The 24,871-nt window shown below is 40.6% G+C and overlaps 1 protein-coding gene across 1 annotated transcript in view; it reads left to right on the top strand.

The window, feature by feature from the left end:
- KLHL14 (kelch like family member 14) overlaps positions 1-22,638 on the top strand; it is a 56,586-nt gene extending 33,948 nt beyond the window's left edge. The window contains exons 3-8 of the mRNA XM_058036954.1: positions 7,956-8,045; positions 12,508-12,586; positions 18,633-18,823; positions 18,986-19,144; positions 21,872-22,029; positions 22,498-22,638. Of these exons, the coding sequence (XP_057892937.1) occupies positions 7,956-8,045; positions 12,508-12,586; positions 18,633-18,823; positions 18,986-19,144; positions 21,872-22,029; positions 22,498-22,638 (818 nt within the window). The remainder of the gene's footprint in view (positions 1-7,955; positions 8,046-12,507; positions 12,587-18,632; positions 18,824-18,985; positions 19,145-21,871; positions 22,030-22,497) is intronic.
- Positions 22,639-24,871: the final 2,233 nt, after the last annotated feature.

Raw genomic sequence — 24,871 nt, 5'->3', positions numbered from 1 at the left:
TCCCTTCCTTAGAAGCTCAGATGTGGAGAAAGGTTTAGGAGAAAAACATTTCTACCTTGTTTGTATTGGAGAAAGCAGTCTTGGGTGCTACCTAATTTATGTGGTTCAATTCCTGTGCTTCCTTCTGTATTTGTATTTGTCGAGCTACTGATAGACAACTGTGGACAGTCCTGCTTCTGCATGTGGTGATTGGGCATGCTGGAAGTTAGGCATATTGGACTTTCAGGCTTTTCTTCAGATACCCATATGAAGTAGATGTCTTCTGGGAAAGGAAGATTTTTTTTTTTCCAGGAGGTAGGCATGGGACAGTTCCTTCCATCATCTTCTGCTTTAGGTCTAGTGCTTTAGGTATAGGCTGGACTTTCTTGTAAACAAAACCTTTCATTTGCAAATATTGAAGTATTTAAAATGAAAACTTGAAAAATCTGTAGCAGTGAATTTTAGCAGTGAATTCCATTTCATCTGTTATGAATGAACTTAGGTGTATCAAAACTTCTTTTTTAATAGGGTGAAATATGGGTGTATCCTTCCTCCATGTAGAGATTTCCTAACGGAAAATCGCATTTTTATTTCCCAGGAATGACTTCGAGAGTTAGTGGGAAGAAACAAAACCCTAAATAACTCTAAAATTGTATGTCAGTCAAGAGCTGAGAGCAGAGTAGTGAGACTGAGAGAGAAGACTGTGGAAGACTTGGGGTGGTATGGGCCAAGTAAGATATTGCTGCATGTGATGAATGCCTTTAAAGACATGGGTCCCCAAGGAGCATCAACAGGATCCAGCCAGGGAAACACAAAGAGGGGCTGTGGTTGTTCTGAGCTTGGAAGGTTGCCTTCAGAGGAGACCAGGAGAATGTGTGCATCTCAAGGTCAGATAGAAGTTGGGCCATAAATGAATACCTGACCAGTCACAAGCAGTTGGGCATTAGCACACCACTCCTGGGTACAGTGTTCTGCCCCGTGGCACTGTTGGAGAAGGGAATGCGTGTCCTTGAGCTGACATCTTGGAGAATCTGAAAGCCCCCGCTGGGACAAAATAGTATTTCTTCCCAGAGCATTCTGGCAACTCTGCAGTGGTTTTCTCCCATCAGGGACTGTTCATCATTTCGTCCATGAGAAGCTTTTGTTGTGCAAAATGTCACATCATGAGACTGTTATGATGTGACGAGATGTCATTTCCCAGGAATACATGTTGGGCTCCACTTCAGCGACTGCAAACCCAGGCCTGGGTAGGTACACAAGATATTCTACTGGGGGGCAGCCATCACTGGGGTAGCATTGCATAACTCATGGTGGTGGACAAGTGTCTCTTGATAAATGCTCTCTGGAAATCCGTGGGGCATCTGGATGGTGAGGGGCAACCTTCAGCAGGTAGGTGGGTAAGCAGGGGGTAATAAAACAAGAAAAATTGTCACTTTGAACCTTTCTGCAGGACCATGCATGCATCCTCTGCTCCAAGTTGTGCCAAGATTTTTGGTGTATTCACTTACAAGAGCTTCTCAGACCTGCATCAGCAGCTCAGCTGCACAGAGTCATTCCCATGGGGGAAGCAGCAGGGAACACAGCAGAGTGTGCATAGGTTTTCTATGCACTTCATGGGGAAGATTGTGTCAAGTTTTTGATACAGGAATATCAGTTTTCAAGGAGGGAGTGCAGTATTTATCTACCTTATTTAAACACTGTTGATCCAAGTAGACAGCTTTATTCAAAGGAAATCCAAATGGGTGCCTGCAGCTTGGAAAATGTGTGGATAAAATTGGTCCATGCAAGCAGTCAAATGTATATGTTGCTGAAAACCCAATAGAACATTCTCCCATAGGATGAATTTCATCTGCTGAAACAGACAGGTCTGTACTCAGAACTTGTGTCCAAGTAACTTTAAACAGTTTATCTCAGGAGAGAGCTGAGCATGCCGGCTATTCCTGATGTTATGTTTGCCTGATCTGTTGTGTCAGCAGTTGTGTCAGACTTTAAGTGTCTTGTTTTAGAGGCTCACATATGAAAATTTTAGCTCACTAAAACAACTAAACCAAGGAACTCCTTGACTAAACCAAGGAACTCCCTGAGTTTTTTAAAACTCCAGGTTTTAAAAAATCCTGGCTGAATGTATAAAAGAATAACTCTTGACAGTTGAATGGAAAAAAAAAAATGTTAAGAAATATCTTCACAATGAGAAATACCGTAATTGACATGAACTGTCATTCACTGTGTTGTGAATGGACTTTGATCTGTTTAGGTAACTCTTTCTTGATGCTTATGCTATCCTGTAGCCTCAGTAGAAGTATGGACTGTATCCTAGATGGGCTCAGCAGCTCTGTGCCCATCCTGTTTGTGATGGCTTGGATGAAGTTGCCACAAAGCCGGCATGGGAAGGAAGAGGTGGTGAGGTTTCCAGCTGAGCTAAAAATGTTCTCAGTGATGCAGCTGGACCAGAGCTGTATCAGTTATAATCCCTCAAAGGTGACTTTGAGGCACAGTGCTTCATCATAAGACTTTCTGCTTATGGTAAGTGTGCTGGATGGTCCCAGCCTTTCCACAAGGAGTTGAGCTCTGACTCAAGGCTGGCATTGGTATGTTACTAGAAAAAACATTTTGCATGTATTTCTCTGAATTTGAGGTGACAGAATGAAGTTTGGCCAGGAATATTAACAGGGGTATTTTCCATCTATGTTGATCATTCTCTTAACTTTCTTTCATTATCTTTTGAACAGAAAATACCCATGGATGAATATCTGATGTCTTTAAAACTACCACCATGTTCTCTGAGGCTAGAATTTCATACTTGTTGTGGTCAGTCTTTCCCCACAGTTATTAAATAACAAACAATTGAAGAGAACAATTCACAGAGGAATCGTAGTGTTTATTTATATAACCTCCTTGGTAAGAAATAGCAAGTAGCATTCTGTAATAAATGCGTAGTCTTTCTGCAAATGATGTATGAAATGTGGAAAGGTGAACAGTATCTGATATTTTGTTCTCAGGAAATAATTGGACCAGCTGTGGTCTGCCCAGCATTTTGCTGATAGCTTGGGAATGAAATGAATATTGTGTCTCTGCATGACTATTGTGTCTCTGCCACGAGCAAATCACAGTCTCCTAAAGTGAGTCTGTGGGTGCCTTCTGTGCTGGAAAGAGACATCTCCCATTCCACTGCCCTCTTCAGAGCTGGGAAATAACCAGTTTTCAAGAAGCTGTAGTTGAATATTATGTAGTCAATAGGATAGGCTGTTAATAGTGTGGAAGGTCATTATTGAATCCATATGTCCTCTGATAATGACATCTTTGTTCTGGAAACACTCTCTTGCGTCATCTGCACAGGTCATTAGAGATGCTGAGCATGACTTCTTGGTGTGTACTGAGTCTTGAAGGGGCTATGCTCAAGCTGTGCAGTAGTTGAGGAAGAGATTTCTTGGTTTTCCTTACAGTACCTCCTGTATCTCAAGCAGCTGACTGCTTCAGGGCAGTGAAAAATCTATGGTGTTGGGGGTTTTTGTTGTTGTGGTTTGGTTTTGGGGTTTTTTTTGGTTGGTTAGGGATTGGGGGGGTTTTGTGGGTTTTTTGGTTGGTTTTTTGGTTTGTTTTGGTATTGGATTTTGGGGGGGTTTTTTTTTTGAGTAGAGGAATCAAGTAGAATTTCTGGAAGGAGTTTTTAGCGGAGCAGAGGAATCAGTTTAGCCTGTATCACAGATTTCAGATCTCCTGGGACCTGAGCTCATTCTCCTTCTGTCTTGAGAAGTGCTATTCTGGTTTTCCCTTTTTCCCTGGTAGTTAGTGTTGAAGCGACAATAGATGGGGAAAGGTGTAAGGAGGAGGAGGAGGAACTGATGACCCTTTGATTAATTTGTGGAGAACAACCAGATGCTGTTTCCTAAATGTGCAATAATTGGCAGAAACTAAGCAAAACTGGGTAAGACAAAGAGCACACATTGTTGCTTGTTAGGTGCATGAGGTGTATCATGGAGGTGCCTTTGAAGCATCATTGCATCTGGTTGACCTCTCAGGCTTCATAGTTGAGAGTGTTTAATTTCATGAGCATTTGGCTATAACCTGTAGTCTCTGATTTTGACAGTAGGTCCCAGAACATTGTCTGGTACTTTTTGTTAGCTGAGCTTTGGCATATGTGAGGAATTTCTTCTTGGGATATCTATCCTGATATGCAGCGCTGCTGTGTCTTCCTCCTCATCTGTATCTGAAGAACAACTGAGTGTCACCTCCTGCACAATGTCACAGATGTTTGTGTAGTGAAGTATTTCTTAGCAAACACCACTGCAGTCTTGGACTCCACTGCCTTCCAGATCATTCTCAAGTATAAGTCTTCCATTTGGTTTTGACCTAGACAGCTTTGCATGTTACGGATCTGTACCTGAGAAATTTCCTCCCACCTTACCAGGTGTCTCCTACCAATCATACATCAGTGAAAGGGAAGGAGGCTGGAGGGAATGCTGTCTTCAGCAGGGCTGTTTGCACCTGTTTGTGCTCTTGGTGCAGGAAAGCATGGGCATCCTGAGCTTTGGGAAATGTGTGTGAGGGGCAGGGACTTAGGAGAGGTGGTTTCTGCCCACTGCAACTACTCCATTTATATCTGTGTATCTCACATATTTCCCTGGCACCCATCACCTTGGCATATTTCTCAGATGACCATGGCTTTTTTTATCTTCTCCTCCTTTTAACAGTGTTTTCGCCTTCTTTTTAAATCGGTCTTTAATAAAGTTAAGAATTTTTGCCCAGGGTTTTATAAACATGTGTTATTAAATTTTAAATCTGTTTTGAAAGTGCCTCTATCCTACTCCCTCCTAGTAAAGTGACCTTTTTAAATGGAGGGAAGTGGGTTTAGATGACAGTCATGATAAATGCGGTCATGTTCACTCAATAAAATAAGGCCCAGTGCATTTGAGGATAAATCAGTGAAATGTACAGCCCCACCTGTCTGTCTCCATCATTCATTTCCACTGTCACTTTCACAGTGGCTGATGGATCACAGTTGCTGTAAAATTAGACAGCCTTTAATCTCATTTCATCCTGATTAGCTTCTCCTTACCCTTTCCCTCTAACTCACTGACTGACACGCTAAAAACTCATGCAGGGCTGTGTTTGAGCGTGGCGTACAAACTTCTCTTCAAATACCCTTTCTGTGGGGCAGGCAGGTGTTCCAATGAGTTGAGATAAAAAAATGAGAAGATGGGATTTTCACACTATTAAAGCCAAACAGCAGACAAAGACTCATATGAAATTAATGAAAGCAGCAGCTTGGCCAGACTGTGTGATGGGCCAAATTCTTCCTGTTACACCCTGGCAAGCCCAGTGAGTTTGAGAAGATTGCTACTACCAGATACTGAATTTAACATGCCCATTGCCATGTAATTTTGACTGTTGTCTGTGAAAGTTAGGTCCTATCTGGGTGTATATGCACAAGAATCATGGTTTTTAGTGCAAGTTTTCTGTGCTTTCAAGGGATATTTTATAACAAAAAAAAAAAAAAAGAAAAAGAAATTGTTCTTTTGATTTCTGTCTATAACTCCCAGTTCTGAGGGGTCAAGGAGAAAGACTGTGAGGTGGTTGATTTCTCAGTTAGAGTCCCTTCCCTCTTAGATGTCCACACTGCTGCTCCATTCTCCCTGTTTTGTCCAGCTCCCTTCAGTCCCATGGGTAGATTCATGAGACTAAGAACAGTTTTCTCCAAAGCTCTGAGAGAAACAAAGGTCACAGTAAAGGTCTGCAGTGTTTTATTGCAGTCACCTTTCTTTCTGAAGGCCAAATACTGCCCTTCTTTCCAAGTCAAGCCTCCTTTTAGCTTTCCTGTGAGTTATGGACGGTAGTTTGGTTTGTTTGGGCCCAATCCTGTATCAGTGGGAATGTTGCCATCAATTTCAGTAGGAGCCAGGATTAAGCCATTAGTTTTCAAGGTTTAATTATCATAATAATTATGGGAGTCTTATTGCATACCTTATATGCATGGTAACAGCAGAAAAGCTTAAAGCAGAATTTCTTCCTCTGCTGATTCTGTTTTTGTCAATATGGTGGATAAATAAACACAAATTTTTGCAAAAGTGAAAATACAATGGAAAAAAATATGCATGTGTGCTACCTGCAGACAGTTTTTCCTATAAATGCTGGAGCTCTTCAGACTGACCAATAGAAGATGTTGAGGGTGCAACCAGCAGCTTGGACCTAATTGGAAACCATAATAGAGCACTGTATTACTTAAAACTTGAAGCCCTCACAGGGTCCCAAAAAACATCTAAGAAAGGCAGCAATTTCTCATGAGAGACAAAACTCTTTATTTACTACAAGCATCTACAAAATCAAGAAAAGTTCTGTGGTTTTGAGAGAGATTAAAATAGGAAAATGTCTAAGACTAAAGAGTGAGATAATGATGATATGGTGTCTCAAAAGATAGCAAAAACAGACTTCATTCTTTCATCATACTGTAGGAATCCCTAGGTAGTATAAAAATCTTTTGCAGTGAGATTAGTTCCCAGTTAATATAAATTGAATCAGTAACAAATAACCTTAATTAATGAACTTTCACTGTATCTGGCTGCCTAATTTGAGAACTGCTTCACTTACATGACTTGTAAGAGCACAGACTATGAAAAAGATATTCGACCTTCACTAGAAACTAAAAACATACCTTATTTATTCATCATTGCCTAGGCAAAAACTTCAGTAAGAAGCTGAAATGAGCCCACTTGATCTTTAAGAAAATGTGTCCTAAATAGCAAAGCTGTGCATATTTCTTCTTATTATTATTTGCATATGCTATACTGCACAACTGCATTCTGAGAAAAATAAAAGATAATAAAACAAATGAAATGAGAGATATATCACTCAAAATAATCCAAGTGTGAGATAGGCTGCCTCTTTTTTTTTTTTTTTTTTTTTTTGGCATTGGCAAAAGAGCACAAAGTAAGAGCTGGCCCTGAGTCATATTGATTTCCCACTGCACTGGTTTCCTAAGTGCTCTGTTGATCCGTGTCAAGCAATAAGTTCCCTGCCTGTACATGCACATCACCTCCCCATTTGTCCTCACCTAGATTTAAGGTGCCCATATGATGAGCTGAACAAGGACATCATTTTTCCTACTGGTGCCACTGGGCCAAAACTACTCTATGTGGTATAGTAACTAATGCTGTATAAGTTTGCATTTTCCATATAATATCACAAGTGGGTATATAATATCATTAAAGTGGGTATGGCACACTGCAGTAATATCTGTGCCATGTACATGTAATCCTTGTTTTCGCATTTTACCATTTGCAGTGGAAAAAGTAAATATTAAGAAATAGATGTTTGCATCTGTAGCTGGTCCATAGTAATCATGATACCTCTCCCCCCACCTAAAAAAGGGATATTGCAAACCTAATGCCACAGTTTTGATCTTTGTTAACAAAGGGCTTCCTGATTAGATGAATAGAAGATGTGTGATCGTGCTGCTAATGACATTGTACAGGAAATTAAGCGTATACATTTGGAAAAGGCATTAAATCAGCAGGACCTTAATTTAAAAACTTAAAACTGTATGGAAATGCAGCTTGTTCATTGCTGTGTAATAGAAAGCTGCTGAACATACTGACTCTTCTTGTGGAAACATTACCAGCAGAACAAAGCATGGCTGAGTTTTTTTTAATGTTTTCTAGCATACTAGGATTTCTAGCATCTGCTTATTTTCAGGGAAATATCATGCAACTTCCCTTTTACAAGTTATTTTTAGATCAGCATGTATGGTACTTGGGCAGGTGAGGGGGCACTGAGGGACCAAAATTCCTGATTTTTTCCTTAATTTATTTGCAACATTGAATTGCATTAGTTTACTAATAAGTGGCTTTGTCTGCTGCTAAAGTCAGTGTTCATACATGCCTGGGGTGACATTCTCATATTATTTCGTACAGATGGTGAAGAGGAAATATTTGATAAAATCAGTGTCCTGAGCTGACAAGGAATTCTTGCTTTGTTTGCAGTTATGCCATACAACAGTGCCCATCACTGCGTTGTGGAAGTGGAAAACTTCTTGTTCGTGCTGGGAGGAGAAGACCAGTGGAACCCTAATGGTATGTACAGAATACTAAAAGGCAAAGGGAGCATCTGCCTTTCCTGTGCCTCCCTGGCTGTCAGGTCAGCTGGTGTAGTGATTAGCAAGGGATTTTGAGGACCTTCAGCCTAATTGTTGAACCTAGTAAAGGCTACTCTTTGGTATTGATGTAATAAATATTTGGTACTTTAGCATTAGCATCTCTGTCATTCATCAGCTCCCACATCCCTTGAGAAATGCCACAGGCAGCAGAACAGACTCTTTCAAGTGCATGCACTAGGCAGCAGCTGTTAAGAATTTTAACCTTCATTTCCAGTCTCCTTCCAGTCATAATATAATAATGCAATTGCAGTAGATGAATGCTTCTTTTCTGTTGTCAAACAAGATACTCGCAGCTCAAGTTGTTAATGTGTTAATTATCTAGACTTTGAGATTCTTAAACTGATCCTTTTTTCAGTCTTGTGCAAGAGCTTCTCATATAGATTATCTGCTGCTACCTTCTTTCATTTGATTACTTCATAAATTTACCGCAAAGAGAAATTAAACAATTTAACAGGCTTCTGAGCAAAGCAAAAGGAGAATACCATGCCTTGCAAAATTCACAGAATTGTCAAGACACTGTTAAAAAGCTTGCACATGAAGAAAGAGTTGTAGTTGTAGCAGTCTGTGTAACAGAGATAATTATGACTGAGAAACCATAAAACAGCTTGCAGGTACACACTTTTACTTTAAAACACCAGAGGATCCAGCTGAAATTACATATACTGCATATATTTTATTGTGAATGCCCCATTTCAGCATCTGCACCAAACCAAATTATAGAAAATTGTTACATCTGTTCACTCCCTAAAACCTGAGACAAACAATCCAGGCCACCCTATAAGCATGTTTCTGGTGTAGTTAAGAATATCACTATATGTCCTAGGAGAAGGGCCCCTCAGTTCTGTTGTTGAATATTGCTGAATGTCTTTAATTAGAAGCAGGAGACAGTGCAGCATCACTAATGACAATTTCTTTTAGGATCGTTGGCCACATCCATCCAGTGAGGACCCCTGTTGTATTTGGTGGTAGGCATATGGACAGGCAGACCTTGTTCCAGACAGTTTATAATTAAATGGCCATGTCACATGAAGGGTAAAAGAAAAGAAGTGTAATTACCCACATTTTGAAGATGTGGAAACTGACTTGCAAGGTGATGGAGAGATGGTAGAAGGGGTGCTTATCTTGCATCGGAGATAGGAGTCAAACACAGTTGTTTGTGAGATGAATAGTACCCAAGGCCTGAGATTGCCTAGATCTGGGTCAACTGGACTGAAGATGTTGATGAAGACATCTTCCAATTTCCCTGACCTGTGAATACCAGTGCTGGGATTTTTTCCATAGAGAAGATAGCCATAACAAAGGTATGAGCATTGCTGAACTGATCTCTTTGTCAAATGGATCTTGTCACTGAAAGTGAACCTGAAATCATAAACTGCATCCTGTGCTGGGCATATTCTTTCTCGTAACCATTTTGCTCTAAATGTGCAGCTACATGGGGGCAGCTCACACATGCCCACTTGAATTTATGTAAAGGCCCTTATGTGCTATCCTCAGAGCAGAGGAGGGACTTCAGATGGACCTACTTGGATTCATCTTGCCAAGGCTTTACAAAGCTTCTGCTTCAAATTAGACTGTTCCAGGTGTTTTTTCCAATGTAAAGAGTTATATTAGAGATGGTGGCAACAGTAAGGCATTGCTTTAGCCATCAGACCATCTGGTTCTTGAGAAACTGTGGGGACCCCAAGGAGTGCTCATGCCTCCTTCATGCTCCACTCACTTCCTGACAACCCACAAAGTATGGGAGACATTTTTTTTCACATTTTTGCATCCTCCAGTAGCTATGCCTTTCCAGTCACAAGGGCTTCTTGCATGAGTAAACACTGATGAATGCAAGGTGCACAACACAGGCATGGATTTAAGACCAACCTTCATAACCTTTAGAGATGTCACCTTCTAGCATGGCTGCAGAGCAGAGAACAGTATCTGCCTCCTTTTGTGCCATCATCCTGATATGCTAATCCTGATTTTTGTTCGCTCGTCCCAAGTTCTGTGTTCTGACAGAATGGATGCATCCTAAGATGTGCAATCTCCTGGCTGATGAGCAAAGCAAAACATAGAGTTCTCTTTCAAACTAAACTCCAGACTTAACCAGTTACATCAGGCAGTTTAAGTAGGTCACCAAGTCCTTTTCCTGCAGTCACAGGCATCATACAATCCCATTTTGTAAATTTTCTTAGCTACATTTGAAAAGCAGTTGGATTTCCAGCCCCCACTACTTCTCTTGGAAAGCTGTTACAGAATCCAATTGCTCTAAATGACTAGGAGCCTTATTCTGATACCCAACAAAATGTATTCTTTGACTGTCTAAATCACCTTGTTCTCATGCCAAGGCTGGCCTTTAGTTTAACAGTTTTTCCCCTCCTGGAGATTTGTTCCTCTAAAAGTATTACAGGCAGCACTCCTATCCCATTTCAGCTTTTGTATTTCTAGGTGCAACAGGCCAAGTTCTTTGTCTCCTGCCATAAGGTAAACTTTCTGTTCTTCCTGTTGCCATAGTAGCTCTTCTCTGTGACTGTTCTAGTTTGATTTCATCTCCCTTCCTATGAAGGACCCAGATTTGTATCCTGCACTCCCAGTCTTGGCTTACTAAACCCTTCTTCTACCCTGCACTTTACAGTCTTCTACATACATGGTGTTTGTAGTGAGTATGTGTATGACACATGTGAGGCAGCCAAACTATAGATCTGTATGACAACAATGAACAAGCTGCTGTATAACTAATGAGCACTGAAGTCCCAGTAACTCTGAAGGATGTAGTTTAATACAACAGCCTTAAAACCTAAAAAAAAAATTAATAGAATTTTAAACTTAGGATCAATATTTATATAATTTTGAATTCCCGCTTTTTGGAATACAAAGAGATTAGTAAATGTCTTAGACAATGAAACCTAGAACCTGTTCAAGCTTGCTGTTACTGTTTTGCTGCTTATTGAATCTATAGCTCTCGATGCCTCTTTTTCTAAATTGTCCATGTAAACTAAAGGAATCCAGATAAGGACCAAAAGCAAAGCCTCACTTGACTAAGCCCAGTGGCAGAAGGACCAGTTGCCCTTACAGTAGGGGAATCTCACCCTGTGTCTTGAGGTGGTGCTGAGATGGTCTTATCTTTGAATGGCACTCAGCATGGTCCTCGTTAGGCACCATGCTGGTTTTGAAGAGAAATGCTGCATTATTCATCAGTGTTCTGCTTTACCCTCCTCATATAGAACATGCTTATAACATGGCTGGGAAATCAGTTTACTTCCAAAGAGGTCAGTGTGGTTTCTTTCTCTGTTTTCTTGTAGAACATGAACTTAAATTCTTACGACTATAAATTCTAGCTGTATTGTTATTCTTCTCTACTGTCTTGATGGTGTATTTACACATGCTGAAGTAAGTGTGGAATGAAGCAGGCAAAGCGAGCCAATCCTGCAGAGGCTTGTCTGATGCAAAAATATTCACCTTGTAGAATGCCCAGTGACCATTTATAGAACTGTGACATACACAGTTAGGTTATTCTGCTGGCCTGTGAAGCCTCTAATTCAATTTTTTAGTTACACATACATAAACAAAGGTTTCTGTTTTCAAAATGCTCATCTATTGAAGTCTCAGGTGTTACAGGAAATTGCCATGCACTCTCTTGCTTCAGTTTTCTTGCTTTGGTGTCAATCTGCATGTAAAATAAGGTGAAATCTTAATATCGTGAAGACATGAACACAGTTCTTGGGCTTGACAGCAGGGAGAAGCTAGTTAGCTGGTGTATGTTGCTCATGCTTCATATTTTAGCTAACAGAGTTGGAATAAAACTCTTAAGAGTGTATTCCCCCTTCGATGCACATCTGTAATTCCTTCTAACTTACACTGAAAGTACATGGTAGAATAAACTATCTAGTGCAAACACTGCATACCCCATGCTGATGGCTTATGCAGCTTCTGGTTATTTGCACAATGGGTTTTTGCCACGTTCCACACAGAGAGAATGTAAGGAGAAAGAAAAGAACGTGTTCTCTCTAATTTTTTTACCTGACAAAATTCTAGTCATAAAAATACTGTGGGGATGCCCTCTTTGGGCAGTAATTTTGTTTAGTGCTGTGATTTATTGTGGCTGTGAAAATACCACAGCTTGTGTAAGTAAATTTAAATACACATTTTCAAGATCTTATTACAAAGACCAAGAATAATCGCTATCTGCTTTTACTGCTAGTGACTGCTAATTCAAGCCTTGCAGTGCCCCATTTGTTGAATTATTACTGTACACACAGTGTAATCATACATTGTTGTAAAAGGGGGAACCCTTCATAAAAGGTGTCAACTTGTGAAGTATATGTAATATATATTACAATCATGATGTTAAATACATGAAACAAACAGCTGAGTGTCAAAATAATCTATCTTTACAGGGAAACACAGTACAAACTTTGTTAGCCGATACGATCCCAGGTTTAACAGCTGGATACAACTTCCACCCATGCAAGAGAGGTAAAAACCTGCTATGTGTTTTTCAATTTCTGTTTTCTCATCCTAGGGGCAGCTGAGGTTTGGCTTAGTTCTGGGAATAAGGAGGCCTGTAGAAGCATTGAAAGCACAGACAAAACTGCAGCATGCAGTTGTGTCCCATTTGCTTCTAATTTTTAAAACTTTCCAAATTTGGAACTCCAGTTGCCAAGTCCTGCAGTGCTAACTCATGCAAAAGCCATGGACTTTATGCAATTACTGGTTGCCTGAGTACGGTCTGAAGGATTTTTCTGAAGTCTCCATAGTGTCCTGTCATGTTCCCTGACTGAAGTGTCATGATGAGTTTGGCAGTAAACAAGCAGTAATTATAGTCAGATATCTTAGAGGGAACTGAAACCTTCACATGTTGACTCCATCCTGTTTCACCACACCAGCTATGAAAAGCTCTCCTGAACATGTCTCCACTTGTCAGAGGACTCTCAGTCCTAGGTGGTCTTTGAGTGAAGTTGCTGTCAGTAAATGCATATTAGAGTAGCTCATGCTTTAATCTTGCTGTGTACCAGAGCAAAGGTGGATGTGGACTTGAGCAATGACTTGTAAAGATGATGTAAACTGAACTGTGGATCCCAAATGCCACCCTCACAGGAAAAAATTCCATAAACCTGAACAGAATTGTTCATGTTTCGTAAGAAGAATCTCAAAGGCAGAAGATCCAAAATTGCAATGTTATTTGAAGAAAATATTCAGTGTCCTTCCTTCAGTTAAACACCCATCTTCTCATGGATCCCATGTTCAAAAGATCTCACAGTGTCCCCCTCAAATGCTTTCTTTATTCCACGCCACTATTACAGTTCTTTTTTTTGTTGACTGTCTACACTATTCAGATGTCTATCAGTCAGAAATATATTGAATTAAATGCAGTGTTGTGATTCAAGGTGTATGAGATGCTTGGAAATATGACTGTTTTTTCAAATTTCCAGGGGTAAAATGTCAGTCTGCAGAATTTTTGAAGGACCTTTGTTCAAGATTCAGTTTGACTGACCTAAGTCCCTGCTTTGGCAGCACCTAGCCTTCTCCCTCATTCCCACCAGCACTGTGGGATAACCTTCACAGCTGTGATTGTTTACTTTAAAACAGAGGGACACCTTCCCCTCTGGTTCAGCTTCCTAGAGTGAGTCACCACCAGTTTAGGTGTTGGCATGGGGGAGGAAGGAGATGAGCATCAGAGTGGGCATCACCATGCAAGTCATCCTTGCTGAGCTGGGAGACTGACTAGGAGACCAGCTGGTGTTTGTATGGAGCCTGGAGCTCTTCTGTGGAGCCTAATCTGAGGTCTGATCAGGCCCTCTGGGTACCTCCGAGCCAGATTCCTGAGGGGCGTTGGCAGCTGGCTGAGCAGTTGGCTTTATTTGGCTGACAAACTTCAGAAAGCAGAAGTAGGGAGCTGAGGGTCAGAGAAAGGAGGCAGTAGGAATTTTCCCACCTCCACATTGGCCAGTTGTGTTTCCCTGGAAAACCATGCAGCAGGTGGCTGGCCTTGTGCTCTGGTGCTGCCTTCAGCCAAGAGGCCAAAACTCAGCTGTGCCCCGCGCTCCTGCCTGTAGTAAACTGTAATGTATGAACACCACAGCTCCCTACAGAGGGACTGGAATACAATGGTCCACTCATACATAGTTCCTTCTGCAAGGGGCTTTGCTATGACAACCTTAATTGTCACCTCTTTTGTTCAGGATACATAGCTCATGGGCTTGTTTTTCTTTAAAGGCTCCTAAGCATTAGGGCTATTGTTGGAAAAAAAGAGATTTTACACTCACTTTCTAAAATGTTTTTGATGGTTTGTTTGCTCAGTCCTAATGACTTCCTCAGAGTTATTGCTGCTTCCAGTGGTATGGACTGGCCCAGTTTGTAGAAGATCATGCAAATAAGAGAGAGCTTTTATGCAGTTTTCTTTCCTAGCTCCTTTAGTGAGATAAAGTTCCCATTAAAGTCAACAGGTTATTTTCCCCCTGGAAGGAGTACAGGGTCATGCCCTGTCTCTGCTGGCATAATGCAGGCACCATTGACAAGACAGACTGTTAAATGGGTTTTTGTGAGTCATTATGGTCCATCAAGTCAAAACCTATTTAGGAATTTTAGTCTGAGAATAATTGGCTGCATAGACTATAATAGCTCCTTTGAAATGACTGCCAGGTAAATGTGGGACTCGTTCACAGGCAGTATATTCTCAAGTCAAAAATCTGTATGAAATATTTGATAAGTAAACTTTTATCTCACATGCCAAAATCCATATCTGATTGATTTTACTGTGTGAGCTATAAAGAAAAATCTAATCCCATCATGGATTCAATGTTGCCAGTGTATTTTCTTTAAAGCTAAGTTTGGTTCCTTTTCCCTTGAAGAACACCCCAAATATAAGCACTTTTGAAAAATACATACTATTTTCAGGAGCTTGTTGTTTAGAGAATCAGCAAATGACTCATAAGCTTTGGAAATACAGATCTGCCTGATGATGCCATAACAACTGGAAGGTTTTTGGAGAACAGTTCAGTTAGACTATGCTGGCTACTGAAGGAGCAGTCTTTGTAGTAGCTGTATCTGAGCTTGAGGTGCTAGCCTCAGCTGGACACCTCAGGCAGAACTGTTCCACCTTGCCAGCTCAACACAGAGCTTTTCAAGGTGTGTGGAGCAAAACAGCATTTGAAACATCTTGCTTTTTCTTATATTCTGAGTTTAAAATTTTTGTTTGAAGACCAGCTAAAAGCATGGCATTTTACCAAGTTCTGAAGAAGCGCAGGTGGAAGTGGGAAGTCAGTATACTCTTTGAGGCTGAGAAAAGGCACAGAAAAAGAAATACAAAAATTTCACATTTTATTTTTGTTTTTGACTTTAATAATAGTAATGTCAACCCCTATTAAGATTATTTATGTTTTAAAAAGCAAAGCACGCACTCTATAAATTACTCTGATATCAGGTCTAGATATTGTGACAATCAGTAGCAGCACTGGTAAATTTAAATCTCAGACTGGTAGATCTGTTTGGTGTTTCAGGGCATAAATGCATCATGTGTGAAAATCATGAGGAAAATCTTCCCTTTTATATGTGTATACTTGAAAGAAGTTGGTTGGGTTGATGGTTGGGTGTGAAGGAAAAGCATTTAGGAGAACAGTGAACATCGAGTACTTTCAAGTCCTGAGGAGAATCACAAAATAATTGTCTTATTGTCCATATTCATATCCTGAGGTATATTCTAGTTACCTGATTAGAATGGATAGTGTCTTGCATTGTCATGCAAAGATTGCTGTATTACAGTTTAATCTGAATCATATTTTACAGCAGTTTAAAAGTCATCATTTGACAGCATGCCTTTGCATGCTGTAACAGCATGCCCTTACACACTGTATCATTGTAAACTAAAAAAAGCCAAAAAGCTTAAAATATTTGTGACAGAAGCCACTGAGTGAATGTTCACATCCAAGCAGAAGAGTGAAGTATGCTGATGCTTTCATTTTTGCTCCTTATAGTGACACTGTGTGGATGAAACCAGGAGTACATGTACAGAATATTGTCAGTGAAACCCTAGTTAAGAGAATAATGCATGCAAGTTGTTTCTACCTCTGTTTATTAAACCTGACCAAAAAAAAAGGCAAAACATGATGAGAGTAGTTTGTTAATGGGTTCAGCAGAGAAGGTCAGAGGAGTGGATGTGGGAGCGCTGACAACAGGCACCCTCTGGTTTTGTGCTTTGTGGTTGCTGGACACAGGAGGGTGGAAAAATGGGTACCTGACTATGCAGGCACTCTCATATCTAATAGGAGGTGACCTTTGCAGCTTTTCCTACTTTTGGGGCAACTGTATGCCTCTGGCCCATCACATATTCTCAGAAAGCTTATACACACTTGATTGCCTGTAACACCTATAGCCTCTGTCAAATTAGAGTGAAATCAGTCAGCAAGGGTTTTTTTTAAGAGACAACAGTAGTCAGACATGGGTACATGTACAGTGTAATCAAATTAGCTTTGTTTCCATAGAATATCAGGCTAAAAACATAGATGCACAATTTGCTGCCCGACCATGCAGAGCAGAATATGCCATCAGCTTCTATCTGCCCACTGACAGATAAATTAAATAGTCTTTTTTAATTCATCAGTTGATCTGGAGACACTTGCCAGTATTCCTGTCCTGCTATTTCCACTGAGTTTTTTTTCAGACGTCTTCCCTATGGTGGAGCTCCCAGCCCCACTCAGAAAGGGGTTCTGTCCCACACCATCCAAGTTGCCCATGTGCAAGCAGGGTGAAAGCAAAGAAGTGAACAGGAGATGTCCAGTCACCCTGGCTGGTGAGGAGCCCTGTCAGGTGTGCACCAAATCCAAAAAAGTAAGGCCAGAAACTGGCAGTGATGCATCAAATCTGTTCCCTGGATGCCCAGCCAGCCCTGCTGTTTCCATGGCTGTATCCCTTGGTGTCTGCCTGACTTCTCTTCCAACTTATAAACCACCAGCCAGTCTCAGACTTTTAACTAAGAGATAAAATTTCTCCAAAAGGTTAAAGGATGCTACAAATTTTGTGAAAATAATTAGCTGTGCAAAAGAGCAAGATCTTATTCCTGCATTCACTGAAGAAAAGGCTCCTGAACATGCCCGGCTAGATGCCAGGTTAGGGACAGGGCACACCAGACTTTGCCAGCTCACCTGGTCACAGGATGGCTGTCAGGAAGCCTGGGAAGGAGTTGGACATGGAAGCTGTTCACTGATGATGCTGTGTGTGCCACTGCTCATCCAAATGCTTTGGAGGTCTGCAGGTTCAAGTCCTTGATGGTGCAGCTGACCATCAAGGCCCCAAGATTTAGTGCATGATTCAGGAGTGAAATCTGCAGCTGCTCCCAGATTCAAATTAAGGCATCTGAGCAGGCACCAGAATGCATTGAATCAGCCACAGAGCAAGTTTTGGCAAGCTACAGCCACACTCCAGAGTGCCTGCTTTGCAGGAGCTGTCAGAGCTACACTTTGCTGTGCCTGGCCTGCCTGCTCATTTCTGGGCTCCCATGTCATTCTGGTTTCACCCAGGAGAAAACTTTATGTTGGGGACTGACAACTCTTCTCCTTCAATATTTTGTTCAGCTCTTCATCCAAGCCCAGCTGTGCTCTTTTGCAATTTTCTTTCTCATGTTATTGCAGCTTGAAATGAAAGGTCTCTACTCTAGCAAACCTTCCTGTTGCTGAATGATCCAGGGAGCTTTCCCCGGAGTGGATTACACCAACCAAGGTCTCTCAAAATCATCTACTGCTCAATTTTTACTTCAGCAACAAACACTCACCATTGATTTTGGAGGCACGAGGAAGACAAACTAATATAAGCCAGACAGTCCTCGCCAGAAAACTTAATTGTTTTCCTACACACCTGAGCTGCATGTAAAAGCAGACAGGTGGCTAAAACTTTCATCGGGGTTAGTTGGACGGAGACAGACCTCATTTGAGTTAAAGGGTGGAAATGTAGTGTTGTGGCTAGCATGAGGAAAATTGTTCTATTTGCAGTACTGCAGAAGGAAGAAAAAAATGATAATTGAAGAAAAATTTTGATGATGTGGTTCTCTTAGTAAATTGGGAACAATGACCCTTGAAGGACCATAAAGAAAGTGAATGTCAAGATAATTTATTATTGTTACATTATCTACCTCATTTTTCACTTTGTCTTACTGAGTTGTTATATCCCTTACAAGGTAATGCCCCATACATTAATGAGCACCTTTTTATCTTTCACGGGTGTGAAAAAGAAACAAACAGCTTTGAGAAGGGGTATTTTCTGGCAGCTTTATGTGTGCCTAATTGTTTTGACACAAAAAAATGAAGTGTTTTTTGATGTGGAGTATTGTGTATTTGATTAGCAAAGCAGCCACAGTCTCTAGGATAGCTGTAAGCACATGAAGCTTCCTGGAAGCTACTTCTCCCTGATGTAGCATTTGAAGGAGCAGCTCTCTTAGTTCAGGGAGTCAGCTGGAGAGGGGAACGAAATGTTTGACATGGCTAATTGGTTTGTTGTTGGCTTGTTTGTTTTGCTCTGCCCTGTCCTCCAGGAGAGCCAGTTTCTACGCCTGCCGCCTCGACAAGAACTTGTATGTCATCGGTGGAAGAAACGAAACTGGCTACTTGTCCAGCGTGGAGTGCTACAACCTGGAGACAAACGAGTGGCGCTACGTGTCCTCGCTACCCCAGCCCCTGGCAGCCCACGCAGGAGCCGTCCACAATGGCAAGATATATATTTCAGGCCAGTGTCTTGAGTAATTCCTGCTGTATGACAAGAAAAGCAGCCCAAAACCACCATAAAAATATAAACAAATGGCAGAACCCCAAAACCAGAGAGCTAAATTCCTGCTGCAGCACAATGCCTTTATTTCTATTAATGAGCTGATGTGTATTTACTGTGCAGGAGGTGTTCACAATGGAGAATACGTCCCCTGGCTGTACTGCTATGACCCTGTGATGGACGTCTGGGCCCGAAAACAGGACATGAACACAAAACGAGCAATCCACACTCTGGCTGTAATGAATGATCGACTGTATGCAATTGGAGGGAACCATTTGAAAGGTCACATTTTTAATAGCAAAAAAGTATCTCAGTGTCCCACATCTCTGATAAAGAATATTTTTGTTAGACAGTCACTGTTAAATACATTGAAAGCCAAGCAACACAATTTAACAGGACACTTGAGCCAGCAATTTTAAAAACATTTTATGCAAATTATTTTAAAATTATAACAGTACATTAAATATATGAGTAATGAATGCTTTAGATAATAAAAATGGGAGCTTCCATTACTCAAAGGCATGGACAATTTGTCATTACCAAGAATTCAATGAAACAAACAGATTATTCTTTGACCCGAAAGTACCAGCAATATTTTCCTCTGTAAATCATTTTCCAAAATGTGCAGTTAAAGAGAGCTTTATTCAGAGCAGCACACAAAACCCAAGCTCCTGATTTAATGAAGAAAAAAAAAAAGCAAACTTCCAGCCATTAAATAATAGGACTAGGCTCTTTAAATCCCTTTTTAGTATTAAATGCAGCTTGTTTATTATAATTCTTTTTAGAGGTCTCTTGTTTTCATCTTTTGAAAAGGTCTCCTATTAAAATAACTATTGCTTAGGCATTTGGTAATTTTATCTTAATACCTGTATGTCACTGATGTTAAAGATGCTTCTTAATCCAGCCACTTAGACAAAAAGCACACCTCCTGCTCCTTTCTCCTGTGATAATACTTGATAGTTTATATTCACTTTTTTAATTCTTTCTCCTTTAATGTTGAAAACCAAAAAAATAAAATACTCCCAACAACAAAAGATAAAATCATAATATAGAAGAAAAAGTCAAAAAACGTGTTAACTGCAAGTAGTACCAGGTCATGTCTGACTCCAGTCCCTGGGTCCCCATGACACTGTAAAGTCACATGCTGCTTTTGGAGAGCTGAGTGTCTGTGGAGCATGCCAGGGACAGTCCCAGATGTAAATTTTCCCTGATAAATAGTGCTGGTGCATAAACGCCTGCAGGCAGGCTCAGTGCTGCTGTGCTCTCCTCCCCACCCCAGCTGGGATGGGTGGGTATGGACTGGACCTTATAAGGTGAAGAGGGCAAAAGCTGCTTGCACATGATCAGCTGCCAGGTTTCAGTGCTTCCCAGTGTTGACTTTTCCTCCTACAAAAGTAAAACCTATCACAGCTCTTCTCAAGCTAAAGCACATGCTTTGGTTTGCAGAGGCTTGAATTGCTTCTATTCTGCCTCCTTCTTTTCTTTTTTTTTTTCCATGTAGTTTCACCTACTTCTAATAAGCCTTGCAGTTTTGCCTCTGCAACTGTGGTCTGAGTGCCTTTGTTATGCTTGAACTGCTCACTGTTGTGAGGGGTATTTAACATCCAGGCTTCTGGAAAGATGTGGCTTTCTGGTAAAAGAACTTTTTGGAAAAAAATGGTTTCTCCTGTACAGTGAAACAAAAGGAAGAGCTGCAAGGGCAGGGAGGGGACTGAAATGTGGATGAAATGTTACAAATTCTCCACCAGCCGAATAGCAGGGCTCCATGGCAAAGCCCTCCTTTGTGAAGCTGAACTGTGTAGTAGTGTTAGCTGTGCATTTACCACATCACAGCAGTCATGTGCATACTGCAGTTTGCTACAGAGCTTTTGACAGCTTCTGGGTGCACAGCAGTGGCCTTTTTATGGTGCCTTGAAAACCTTAAAGCAGCAAGTAATTATTTCATATTATTATGAATTATATCCTCTTATTTCATACTCATTCCAGACATAAATAATATTCAAGCAAACAGCTCCCTTGTGAAGTGCCAATATCACCAAATACCCTTTTTTACAGAAAATCTTACTTCTCTTTGCTGTCATACCTTGAAGAGAAGACAGATGGGTTAAGAAAAGCACTTCAGCATATTAAGAAAGCCATACTTTTACTGCAGTGCTCTGATAAAGAAGGTAGTTTGAAATAGGGAATTGCCTAAAATTAGAGCAGGAACCAGGACTCTTGTGTTCAATGTCTGTGTTTGGCTCTCTTAATTCATATTAACTGATACAGCTAGAGAATCTTGAGCTGAGATCCCTCTGCCCTTTGGTGATCAAACAGCAGCAGTTGCTTGGAGCATTTTTTGGCTTACCAGGGAAAGATGGGACCGCCATTTTTGTGGTTACATTTTTTTGTTGCCTTAAAGACTTTAACCCAGCTGTGTGCTTTAGAGTATACCTTAAGTCAGCTGGAAAATTGAAACTGGTCCTGCACATCATGTCCATCATGCTAAGCACTTTGTCCCTCTAGAACCAAGTGGCTTCAGCTGTCTAAGCTCTCCCTGGACTTGTTAGACATTGATTTCTGAGCAAAATTCAATCTGTTCAATTTTGAATAGATTGGATCTGCTGAATTTTGAGAAAGACTGCCAGGACAATCTTTTCCTACATGGTCAAACTTGTATTAGCATTGATAGACAAGGAGGAATTTTGTTTGAATCTGCTTGTGTCACTGATAAGTTATTACTGAGTGTTTCCTGATGTGGTCAGATTTTATATGCACTCATGATTTGTAGAAGATTGTAGAACTAATGGTAAAAACCTTCAACAGATTTATTTGAACTGAAATAACAAAGCATTAATGTTACAGAAGTTGGCTTAAATGTATATGAAAATATTTTCTTTAAAATGTTTACAATTATGTTATAATTGTAGTAGTATAATTGTAACTATAATTTAATACGTTTAACAGTAAAATAAGTAGTAAAACAGCATGTCATAACACATGTTCTATTTCCTGAATGCCCTCATCCAGGTTTCTCCCATCTCGATGTAATGCTTGTGGAATGTTACGATCCAAAAGGTGACCAGTGGAATATCCTGCAGACTCCTATTCTGGAGGGTCGCAGTGGCCCTGGCTGTGCAGTCCTTGATGACAGTATTTACCTTGTAGGAGGCTACAGCTGGAGTATGGTGTGTACCTGCTTTCTACAATCACCTTCCTATTCCTTCTGAGTTTTGTGGCCAGTCTACATAGTATGCAGATGGGATTGAGGGAAGAGGGGAATTAGTTTCAGGGGCAGGCTTGGATTGGTTTTCAGCTCATGGAGAACATGGAGTGTTTTTTCACCTTTGTGCTTCTCTATTTAGATAAGTAATTATTGCACTCTATTCACTGATATGGAGTAATTTAAAAATCAGAAGGAATTTTGAAAAAGTGGTTGATGGGACTATATGCTGGGACTGTATGCTTACAGCTCTGCATATGAGGTGCTTGTAAAGGAGACTGATTTTCAGAGGCTGGGTGCTGAAACAACCAAAACCTCTTGAAGAGCTTCTAAGTTTGAGTGACCCCAAGTCACTTCAAACATCATTAGGGCTGATGTGTGACTTGGATTTTACCAAAGCCACATTTAATATGACATTTTGTTCTACTACCAGGGAGCCTACAAATCTTCTACCATTTGCTACAGTCCTGAGAAGGGGACTTGGACAGAGCTGGAAGGTGACGTTGCGGAGCCCCTGGCAGGACCTGCGTGTTCGACTGTGGTGTTGCCGGCCTGCGTCCCGTACAACAAGTGATGGGCCAGGAGCACTGACACGAACACTGAGTGCATTTGGGAAAATAATGACGGGTGACGTAAATATTTTATTAGAACACAGTTCCTGGTAAAACAAAGCTACCATAATTGACCCCTCATTCCATGTTTATGCTTTAGGAGCAAACTAAAAGAAAAGAAAAACCAAGCGTTGTCCCATCTCAGATAGGTGCCGGTGTCTTATGAAGCGAGAAGCTAAAACACACCGAACATTACATGCTGACAGACTGCCATTTCAGACTGATTTAAACTTTTCCTGCTGCAGAGACACTCCTCACATCAAATTTAACTTAAAAAAAAAATGATGGCTAACTGTTCAAATAGAGCCTGAAGAGACAAGATCAGTATTGTGCATTGTATCTACCTGCATGTGATCTGTGTTGAAGTCATGAGGATGTTGTTTTCATGAATGTTTCAGAATTCAGATAGTGAAAAGCTCACACTGCATTGCAGAATTGTCTCCTCCTCTGTAATCCTAACCTACAACTACTTCATATGCTCTGCAAGCAACACAGCATCAGAAGATTATAAAAGGTAAAGAAATATCATTCAGTTTTTGCACAGCTTGGCAACTAATACACTCTGCCTTCAAAGTCCCCATGTGCAAGTGCAGCAGAAAGCAGACTACAATGAAAGCTATGCTTTACAGAGCACTTCTTGCAATAGCAGCTTAGGGATTAGGATCAAATTCTGCTAATCACACTTGTGTAAAGTCAGAACCATTTCGCTGAAATCACATGGAATGACTGGTTCTACATTAGTATAACAGAATTTGGATCCTACAGCTTAAAAGCTGGCTTTGAAAAGTAAGTAAGTTATTTCTATGACCACTTAACGAAGCACCAGAAACCTTACTTCCTTTTCACTAACCTGTTAGATATCAGCATCTATGTGCAAGATATGTGCAAGTTCTTTCCAAAGACAAGAAGACTGCATTTAATCATAAATTTATTGCTTTGGACTCTAAAATGCTTATGCACATTTTTGGAGAGACACTGGTAAGTAGTTAAAGTAGTCCTGTGTGGTTGATCTTAAGATGCACTCTGAGAGAGTTTTACTATTGATCCAAAGTAATATAAGGCTAGACTTTCCACTGCCTTATAGGCTGTGTAATTATTTACACACTGCAAAGCGGGTTCAGAATGGGACCACATGGGACCAGCAGCATTTAGGACTTGCTTCATGAAGTCATAGCTGCTTGCACAAATCAGACTGTCTGTGTGTTAAGCTTATGTCTTTCTGTCCTGGCTTTGCAAAAGCAGTGACAAAATCTGAGCCTGATTCTTCACCACCTTGCAGCTAACAGACATAATCATCTGCACCTCATTAAAGTATGTACATAATTCTTCCACTGTGGTTTACTAGTGCTGCATCCATCACTCTCAGGACCATCCTCTTTACTGGTGACATTGCTCCATCCAAGCCAATGGATGTACTTTATGTCAGATAAATATCTGGCCTTTAATTTGCCTAGTTGTAGCTGGCTGCTCCAGATAAAGGCAAAGGACACTGCAATCCTGCATTTTTAGCCCTGCACATATCTTTCATGAGAGGACTTCATGCTAGTGCATTAAACAAGGAGCAGGCAGCTCCTGGAGGTTGGTTTCAGCTGCAGAGGCAATAGATGGGAAAAAGACTTCATTATTTGCTTTGCAAAATAGAAAAAGGGTGAATGTACACAGAAATTACACTATATATTGATGCTTGAGAGCAATATAAATAACGGAGAGCAAATATCATGGGACTGTTTCTCTCTGGCGTCTGTCCAATTTTATTGCAACTCCCTTGCTTGCAGCAGAATTACACAACTTGTAAAATTGGAGTAATGCAGTAAAGACTGGTACCACACAAATGCAATAATCCAATTGATGAGGTAGCTGCACGCCTGGGAAAAAATGTTTAAACAAAATAATTATCTGAAGATGCTAATATTTGAATGTGCCCTTGGGGAGTTCTCCAGTGAGCATCACTAAGGAACTCATAAAGGTGGAGTGTATATCCTGAAATCTCAATCCATTTCTCCTACATAGTGCAATCTTAGTTGGTTTTGTATTTATTTATATTGTTCAGATCCAAGGGATCCCTTGTAAAATATATTTGGTGCAATCATGACTTTTTTTTCTTTCCTGTTGAAAGTATATAAATATAAATATATATAAAAAACTAAACAGTTAAGATACTAAATGAGGAAACCTTGTATGACATTTAAAAGGTCT

This window comes from Melospiza georgiana, chromosome 1 (genome assembly GCF_028018845.1).
Source record: "Melospiza georgiana isolate bMelGeo1 chromosome 1, bMelGeo1.pri, whole genome shotgun sequence".
NCBI classification, from domain to species: Eukaryota; Metazoa; Chordata; class Aves; order Passeriformes; family Passerellidae; genus Melospiza; species Melospiza georgiana.
Note: the sequence above shows the minus strand (reverse complement) of the source record. Positions and strands in the feature narration are given on the sequence as shown.